The 9,855-nt window shown below is 43.6% G+C and overlaps 1 protein-coding gene across 4 annotated transcripts in view; it reads left to right on the top strand.

Moving 5' to 3' along the window:
• The first annotated feature begins 2,897 nt into the window (after nt 1-2,897).
• The window catches only part of GOLIM4 (golgi integral membrane protein 4), a 70,681-nt gene continuing 63,723 nt past the window's right edge, over nt 2,898-9,855 (top strand). For all 4 annotated transcript variants that reach the window (XM_072960529.1, XM_072960519.1, XM_072960508.1 and 1 more), the window contains exon 1: nt 2,898-3,084. In XM_072960529.1, the coding sequence (XP_072816630.1) occupies nt 2,898-3,084 (187 nt within the window). The remainder of the gene's footprint in view (nt 3,085-9,855) is intronic.

Raw genomic sequence — 9,855 nt, 5'->3', positions numbered from 1 at the left:
TTCTACATACCCTTCTTGAATCTGAAATAATGGATAAGTTCAGGTAATAATTTTTGTTCTCTTTCAAATTTTATGACTAAAATATTGAGTTGTGTTTTATGACCTACATTTATTATATTCTGTAGCGCCAGCCAGCAGCTTTAGGCAAAGAATACCTTTGGAGTCTGAAATCAGTAGGGAAAGAATCAGAGGTTTAAAATGAGTAATCATGTATGCCAGAAGCAGAGGAATTTTCCAAAGATTCTGAAAAACAACAAAATGCCGCATACTGTGTAATACATGAGCAATAATTTTCCAACCTTCTATACAATTTCTTTTTCTTTTGTGGCTAGGATAGTTATCTATTCACGTAGGGGCCAGGATTTTTGCTATAAAACTTAATTCCTTCCAGAGCAGTTTTTGGTAGTGTTTTCTGGAGGAAGAGTTTGTTTTGCGAATTGTATACAGACAACAGTAAGGAATTTTTAGTTATGAGGAATTCTGACGAGGTTGCAGGAATTATCCAGTCTCAATTTTTAAGAGTCACACCTTTTTCAAAGAGTGAAATTTAAAAAGTGGTAGATTCAATAATGAGTAAGGCTATATATGACAGAACAAAACACGGAAACTTTAGATCTTTTTCTTTTTAAATTAGGTTCTCATTCTTATGGATAAGATGTAATCTGTTAAAATAACTTTAAAAAGAATGAGACTCTGGCTTCAACAGCAGATAGAGATGGAAAGAGCAGGATTCTGTCCTGGATAATAATCCTGTTGAGCTCCTTTCTTTCTAGAAGGTCCTAGAGCTATCCCAATAACTTGATAAACTTCGCTTTCTTTATTAACCAGTGTATGAGCCTAATACTTAACCTGGCTGTGGTAAGTGAGTATATTTGTAAATGAAAGCATTTAAAACCATATAATACAAATTATCATTTATTAGGGAAAAGCACATGCCAGGCACACTTAAGTTTTCACGGTAGCATAAATGTCACAGGCTAGTGAGGCGATAAATTCGATTTATTTTATGGCTTTTAGTATCCTCTAACTTCAGAGTCCACCTAAAAAATTTCTATACCAAGGTCTGCCTTCCTGTAGTATTTGGGGCTAAACAAAGATCTTACCTTCATTTTGAGAAATCACTGGCCATTATTGATAGTGATGACTAAAATCTGGTTAGAATACCATAAAATTATGCAGTATATGATAAATTCTATGACACTACTGAGGCATTTGAGAAATGATTTACTTTTTTAGAATTAGGTCACGAGCAGAAACAAAATTATCGTTTATGCATAATCTCAATTTTTTTCCCCTCAAGTACATAAAAAGAACTAGTGCATTATGGATTTTCTTTGAAGAGGTTTGTAGTTGTTATGTTTGCTTTACTTGTTTTTACACAGGGAACTTTTGTTGGCCTTTAAAGTGTAATTTAGCAACGTAACTGATGTATTTTTGCCACCAGTAAAACAAATACATATGACAAAATAAATGCATACTCATTTCACTGTAAGATTTGTTTTTAAATTATTCTCTGTTCAGTCAGGGGGAAAATACGAGATCTTTCGTTTTCCTCTCTGCCAAAGGCAAGCTGATTTCCCCAACCCACGTGGAGAGTTGGGCGGTAAGTCTAGCGTGCTCGAGTCTCCCGGCTCGTGTGCTGCCATCTGTGGGCACACACGCATCCGCGCGAGTACACCGGCTGCGGCGAGACCCAGCAGGCGCGGCATCTCGGGCTCACTACGAAGATTGTGCTGACGAGGTAGCTATCCCGCGTGCCTGCCGCATCTGCCCAGCCGGTAGGGAAAGGAAGAATGAGTGCTCGGTAGAGTGTACAGTTGTTCCCACTCACTCTCTCCCACTTCATACACTATTCCTCTCCTCACGTGCGTGCCAAGGGCTGCATCACAAACGCACACACTCCCAAGTACACACGCACGTGCGCACCGTATGTCGCCCAGCCGCAAGTCCGGCCTCGTCCGGGGCGCACTCCGACCTCCCTGCCGCCGGTTCCGCCGCCTCTCGCCACCGCTCGCACTTCACGTGGGTGCACCCCCGCGCCGGGCGGCCGCGCCGCCCACGGAGCCCCTCGCCGGCCCCCGCGCTGGAGGGAAGGCGCGGCCCTGGGGTCGGACGGACAAAGCCGGCGTCCAATCGAGCCCGGCACTGCCTCCCCGTAGGGAGGGAGCGGCGGCTCTGACGGGCCCAATGAGCGGGGAGCCCGAGTGGGACTTCCTCCCGGAATCCCGTTGGCCAGAATAGCGGGGCCGTGGGTGACACGTAAGTTGGGTGGGAGGCGGCGGCGGCCGAGGCTCCGCAGCCCCATCAGTGACACCGGCCCGCCGGCCCCCAAACCCTGCCGGGGCAGCTGGTCCCCGTCCCTCTCCTCACCCCCACGGGCCGAGCGCGGAGTCGCCGCCCGGAGCCTGGCTCCCTTTGTTGGGCGTGCCCCCCCTCCTTTTGGTGGCAGCGAAGTCGCGCAGTGGGAGCCGCCGCGAGGGGGCGGGGAGCTGCCGGGGCAGGACTGTGAGCGCCGCTGGAGGCAGCCGGGCCGAAAAGTGGGGAGGAGGGAAGAGGGCAGGCGGCGTCTCGAGACCGGCGCGGGGACAGCCCGCTCAGAAGTATGCGGAGGGCCCCCTCCCGGGCCCGGGCACTCGCGCAGAACCAGCGTCGCAAAAGTTTGGCGGCGGCGGCGGCGGCGGCTGTCCCGGCGGCGTCGATGGCTGCGCGCCCCGCGGCGCGCGGGGGCTGAGCGGGCGCCACTTCCCCTCCGGCCCCGCTTTTGTGTCTCGCGTCTCCTCCTCATGCAGCGTCTGACCACCTCCTGCGGCGGCCGCTGCTGAGGCGCTCGTTCGGGCCGCGGGGACGAAAGGACGGCGGCAGCGGGGACGGCCGCGGCGCGGGGTCCCGGCAGGACTATGGGAAACGGGATGTGCTCCCGAAAGCAGAAGCGGATCTTCCAGACTCTGCTGCTGCTGACCGTGGTGTTCGGCTTTCTCTATGGAGCGATGCTTTACTACGAGCTGCAAACGCAGCTGCGGAAAGCCGAGGCGGTGGCGCTCAAGTACCAGCAGCACCAGGAGTCCCTTTCCGCCCAGTTACAAGGTACGGTTAACGGGACTCGCGCGGCCAGTGGCCAACTTTGCCCCGCGCCTTCCTCCCGGGCTGGAAAAGTGGCTTTGGTGAGCCGTTGGCACTGTGGGTACCACCTCTGACCTTCAGGGACATCAGAGGCGAGCCCAGTCAGGCCGCCGGATCCCGGAGTGTCAGAGGAGATGACACATCCCCATCCTCCGGCCTCCTCCGGCAGTTACATTTGAAATCGCCAGCACCATCCCGGTCCCACTGGGCGTTGGATGGGCGGGTGCACACAGTCTTTTACCCCAACACTTGTCAAAAGTCCAGCTGCAATCCGGGCAGTCAAACCAGGAGCCCTCCCTCCGCTCCTGCCAGCCCATCCTGGTGTGGCATAGTTTCCTGGTTTCTAGGTATTTGCTTTCCAGTTGACTTTGTCAGTAGCCTAAGAAATGGGGAGTCTGGCAGAGATTCCTCAAACTGGGCTGTTTAGTTTCAAAGGAAATTAAGCCATGACCTGGCAGCCCAAACTAATGGCCCAGTTGAATCCAGCCTAGACCTGCTAGTTTCTTATTTCTGTTAACTCATTAATGTGACTTTGGAGATGTTGGATATGTTGGAAAAGTCCACATTACTACTCCTGTCCTGCAGTTATATTTGGGGGGGGGTGTTATTTGTCTTCTTGAGGACCTTTTAGTTTGTCCCAGAGAGCTAGGAGTGTGTGTGTGTGTGTGTGTGTGTGTGTGTGTGTGTGTGTGTGTGTTAGCCTTGAGAAGTACAAGAGGAGGAACATGACCAGACACACAGCAAACACAACGTGAGCAAGACCTGCAGAAAGACTATCCTTCTACTTTAGAATCGCATTTAATGTAAATTTCAGGAACATAAATGATGCATGACTGCAAAGTAAGTGCCATGTGGTCTTCTTAAAAGCAGAGTCATCCTATACATATTTTTGAAAGCTTTTTCTTGTCCTTGTGGTTAGTTTTCAACATTTATGCAGCCCTCTCCCCAACCAAAAATAATAATAATAATAAAGGACTGTGAGTAGTGAGATGTTGACAGTCTTTGCTAATAATGCAAATATAGCTTACTTCATACTACTAGGAAGATACAAGCTGGATGGATGTTTCTGTCAGTGTATGTTTGTACAAATATGAAACAGATTCCATTTCTGTTTTAGATATTTTGAATGTTTTGTAGTAAAAAAAAAATTAACATGAGAGAAAATGGTACACAGCTGATTCTTGGTCTTGTTTGCTCTTCCCAGTAAGGGAAGTATTTTTAGCTTACTGAAGCTGTTTAGCCCCAGGCAGTGAAAATATGTAAACTGGGGTTGGTTTAAACGGAAAACCGGTTTTTATTCAGTCTTAGGTTAAAAAAATTTTTCTTGAAAACTTGTTGAAGTTTACCCGTGTGTTACTGTTGATATGCAAAGTGTGGATATTTATTTACTTATTTATTTAGAAGCCACTGGCAGCTTCCCTGTGAAGTTCAATGCAGTTAGACCAAGGGAAAAATTTGTCATCTGGTAGTACAATGGCAGGACTGGATTTTCACACATGTGGCTGGAAGGGCGTGTATGGTGGATTATAGAAGGTTGGTGCCTTGTTCACTTAGCTTAGGAGACTTATGGGAGCAGGTCCTGTCAAATTCACCAATACATCCCAGCACTGCACAGTGCCTGACACTCATGATGGGATCAATATATATATTTATTCAATCAACAAAATATAACTGTGTTGAGAAAATGAATCCTAAGCACTTTTGTCTGCTTTCTCAGGCTTCACTTCCCTGTCTCTGCTTTTTGAAAAAAACAAAAATAAGGTTGCAACAACAGAATGTTTTACCTAAGCAGCACATTTGCTTCAACTCCGAGCGCTAGAACTGAGGCCCTGATTTCTGGGTCATGGTCTATATTTGCAATATTCCATTTAGAAAATCAATCTCAGCATCTTCTCCTCTCATGTGCCTTTTGGTGATAGTAGTGAGGGAGAGGGGTGGTAAGTGGTAATACCAGACTATTAAAATACAAAACATTTGCTTTGCTGCAGGAGATGGAAAAACACTGCGGCTAGTTTCAATGAGTGGCCTTGCAGTCCATTTCTTAATTTACCCTTTTGCCATTTCCTCTTGAATTGTGGTGCTGCAACAATTACAGTATGATTATGCATGAAGAATTATTTCCTGAGCAGGCTACAGTTTCTTCTTTTTCTAATGCATTCACAACTGACTTCTACTCTATAGCATTTACTTTGGATTTCACATCTGCAGGCCATTTAATGAAGGTTTTCTGATGATATGCAGCTTTTGCTTCCCTTTTCCAATGATAAATGACGTTTTGTTTGGCGGCGCTATGTACCACTTGAATAGATTTTTTTTAGGACATTAGACTCTCCCTTCTTGAGACTTGTTTAGTTACTTGAGATCTCTTGACCTCGCTTGGATTAAAATCAGAGTTAATTATGAGTAGCTTCTGTAAAAAATAAAAATAAAAAAACCTCTTGAAAAACCGTAAGTCGTTTGACCCCGTAATCTGAAGGTATACATTTGTTAAATGAGCATCTTTAGGTCATCTTCTGTTTAAGAAAGGGTTGTATACCAGAGACTATTTTGAGAGTAGGTTATGTCTAACTCCAAGTGCCTTTTGAAATAGAACAGTTCCATAAATATATGGTGGGGGTAACATGGGGATAGTTCAAGACTAGGCAGCCCTCTTTCCGTGAAAAACTAATATCTATGTCTGCCAGCCTATCTATCTATCTTCCTCCCATATTCTGCTTTAATTATACTAAGGAGTGGGGCAGAAGTAGTTACCTCTGGTAACAGAGGCTGGAATAACAACCTTTGACCAGCTCAGTGTTTAACTAACTTAAAATTAAAAAAAAAAAAAAAAACCCTGCTTTTGGGGCCATGCAGTACTCTATGTCTATAAACAGTGGTTCTAGCTTTGGCTACTCTTTGGGATCACCTGGGCGGCTCCCAGACCAATTAAGTCACAGTCTGTGGGGGCGGAACCCACCTGGCAGTCTCCCCAGGTGATTGCAGTGTGCAGCCAAAGTTGAGAACCACCGCTCTGGGATCTTAAGACTGAGCCAATTCACACATTTACTTTACTTGCTTGGCTGCAAGGACTTCTGAGGGTTTTTCCTTTTACCCCAAGCATGTAATTCAAATTCGAGCTCTGCAACTTTTTGTGTGATCTTAGGCCTCATTTTTCTTATTTATATAATGGAGATTAGAATGACCTATTTCATAAAATACTGTGAGGATAAAATAATGAACACCAATAAAGCTCCTAGCATATAGTAGGTACCACTCACGGAAGATTAGCTGTTGTTATCATCATGGTCCCTATCTGAGATAAGATATTTGATCTTTCTCTTCCCGGGTTTGCCAAGGATAAAATTTTGAAATTGGCAGAATTTGTTTTTATAATTAGCTCCTTTATTTTTTTTTAATTGTAGCTAAATGAATATCAAAAATAGACTGGCATAAATCCAAGTATTATACTCTGGAGAAGGAACCCTCCCTGACAATTTAAATTTAGAATTAAGAGTCTGGTTACTAATTAACTCTCTATACATCATGTCAGGTTAGGAGTGGGTGTGATTGCCAGAGGTAGGCAATGACCTTGTGCAATAAGACCTTGGAGAGGGATGTAACTATTTAATTTGTTTTAAAAGTGGGGCAAACAGTCCCTCATTCCTAAAACATGTGTTACATAATTGCAGTGGCTTGGTCTTCCCTGTGATGACCAGAAATCATCAAGGAAAGTTTCATGTAGTATTTTGAATGTGCCTATTCCAGATAAGTGTATTACAGTTATTAATAAGTAAGTTTGGTGCTTCTAAGGGTGGCATTGTTGTTTAAGTTAGTTGTCCTTTGCATCATGTCCCCCTAACAGATAGGATAACACATCATATTGTATCTGGTTATTTCTTTGTTTTCAACCTCTGTGAATCTTCTGTAAAAAATAGTCTCCTCCATCTCAGAACCAGGCTTTTTTTAATTCTTTCATCTCCAGTGACAGGTGCCTGGCATGTTGTAGGTGCTCAATAAACTGTGGGTCTGTAGTTATGTGATGTTTTATTTCTGCCTATGAATGTACTTATATATGGTGGGCAGTGAAATGTAGTGGATGTGGGCCAAGGAGCCGGAGCACTTAAATTTGAGGTCTTGTCTTTGTTTTACCAGCTGGGTGATCTTGAGTTATTTCACACCTCTGTGACTTGCTTTCATTACGTGTAATAATCAGGATCATGGTGCTTATAATAGGTTGTCATGAGGATCAACAGCGTTAGCCAGGTGTACAGCACTTAGAAGGGTGGAGCTTGCATTTTGGGCTATTGAGGACCTCATGTACAACAGAATGGTTCGCAGACCTCGGTAATTTAGCCCCACAAGTATAGGCAATGCACGGTAGGGATACCAGTTTTCAAGTGCAAAGTTAGGACTTATAAACATCAATTAGATATTGTCTATTCAGTGGATATTTTCGCTGATGTACCTACACCTTGCAGTTAATAGGAAAAATTTATCAAGCTGTTTTTATTTAAAGTAAGAACTATTTAAGTTCAGTCAGTTTTATTTGTATGTAAAACCCTGCCTTAAAATTCATTCCCTAAATAAAAGATAAAAGCTTCTAGATACCTTTTGAAAATATGACTCAATTAAGCATTCTGTTAAATATATATGACTTTCAGAACTATGTATAATTCTGCACGTTGTGCCTGTCTTAGTCATCCTGTAAATTGGAGCTCACTGAGATTGGTTGACCATGGAAGAGAACTGCTCACTGTCTGTGAGCCTTTAGGTTAAGTCCCCGGTAGATTGGAAGCCATACCTTGGCTTTTTAAAGTTCTCTCCTGCCTTACCAAGGGCTGGGGCACAAGACCAGGTTTTAGAGACTAAAGGAATGAGTGAATTGGAGTTGGGGTATGAAGACTGAAGTTGGGTAGACCAAAATGCAAAGGATTTGGGAGAAACTAGAAGACAGAAGAGACAAAAAAGGGGACTGATAACAGTTTATAACATTTCAAAGCATAAAGAGAGATTCTTGCTCATACTTTCATGTCCTGAAAAAAAAAAAAAGACACAAGGAATAGTGAAGCGGGAGTGGGTTTGACATCAGGTACTGTTTGAATGCAACTCTGGTGTTTACCAGTGGTGTAACCTCTCTGAACTTGGATTCTTCATACTTTGCTGGGAATAACGATGTCTATCCTGCACACTTGCATGAACTAGAAACAGTACATTTAATGAGACTGGCACGAATCCCAGAGAGCATCGCTGCGACGTTTACCGGGTACCCAGGACTGCTACTGCAGGGTTAGTGTTGGGCTGCTTTTTGTTTTCCCCACTGCTTATTACATCTAGCAGGTAACAGAGTGGTTAGTTGTGGCCTAAATGTGGCTCATTTCGGAGCCATGTGCCCAACTTGGCTGAAACTTTTGTTTGATTTGAGACACTCTTACTCGGTCTTTTCTGCCGTATTGACCCCTTTTTGGTAAGGAAGGACCTGAGAACACTTCGCATGGTAGCAGCTAAGAGTTGCAGTTTTTCATTTTGACAACTAAGTATTCTTATTTTATCACTGAGGACAAAATATTTTTGCTGCTCTTACCAGTCAGTGGTTTGTGGGTTTGTAGCTTTGTTTGGAAGTTAAAGTTATGTATAACTTTACTATAAAAGAAAAATAGTCAACTGTATTTTTTCTTTCAAACCACTGTTATTTGAAGCGAATTCATTTTGATAAAATTTTGAAAATGTCCTTGAAGAAATTAAATTATTTTAAAAACGTACCATTTATTAAATGTCTACCACATTTAGGCGCTGTGCTGAGCACATTACGTGCATTTTCTCACTTAACAATGACACGAGCTCTTTATTGTGAAGGAACAATCTGAGGCTGAGAGAGGTTAATTAACCTTCCAGTGTCAAGGTCAAATCTAATGAAGCTGAACTTGGAACACTAATGTGACTTTCTAGCCTGCGTTCTTCCACAGTACTCCATTGCCCTCAAAATTATTTTAGTGTCTCTCATGACAATATTAACGGTTTTGAGAAAGTGGGTTAGGCGGGCTGTCTGAGGATTCAAGATAAAATTTAGAATCAGAAGTAATAGGTGTGATTGTATGATGCAGCATTTCCAGAGTGTAGGACATTTGGTTGTTATGAAAGGTGATTTTAGTGGATACTGGGGGTAATTTTAGGTGGTATGCAGATGCATAAAATAACATTGATCGCATAGGAAACTTATGCCCTTTTGAATTCTCTTTCAGTGTTTTCTTGACAAGTCAAGGAGAAACTCTCAGTTTGATACTAGAACCTCTTCCTAGATATGGTTGCTCATTTGTTTTTCTCAGAGAGCAGAGCTCAGGCAGCCAACAGCCTGATAGCTGGAATTTAATAATTGTTTTGTTGTTTTATGGCATTTAAATTTTATGGTTACCACCCATTAATGCCACATAAGTCAGGTTTTTCATTTACAAAGTGGTAGTGTAAAGTTTCCTTTTTAGAAGTTTATTTTAGGGGAAACAGTGAACATTTGGCAACCCGCAGTACCTGTATAGGGTTTGCGAGCACAAAGTAAGAACTCACGTTAGGAGTGCCTGCATGTCTGAGGTTTAGAAACACGTTATGTGATCAGGTCACTTAATGATCCAGACTCTGAATTTTACAGTTAAGAAAACAGTCCTGAAGTGGATGAATCACTTAGCATGTGTCTCGAGCTAAGCAGGAGCCCACGTATCCTGACTTGCAGGACAACATCGCATTCCTCACCCCACTCTGCCTCTG

This window comes from Vicugna pacos, chromosome 1 (assembly GCF_048564905.1).
Source record: "Vicugna pacos chromosome 1, VicPac4, whole genome shotgun sequence".
NCBI classification, from domain to species: Eukaryota; Metazoa; Chordata; class Mammalia; order Artiodactyla; family Camelidae; genus Vicugna; species Vicugna pacos.
The sequence above is the reverse complement of the archived record's forward strand: the minus strand, read 5'-3'. Positions and strand labels throughout refer to the sequence as shown.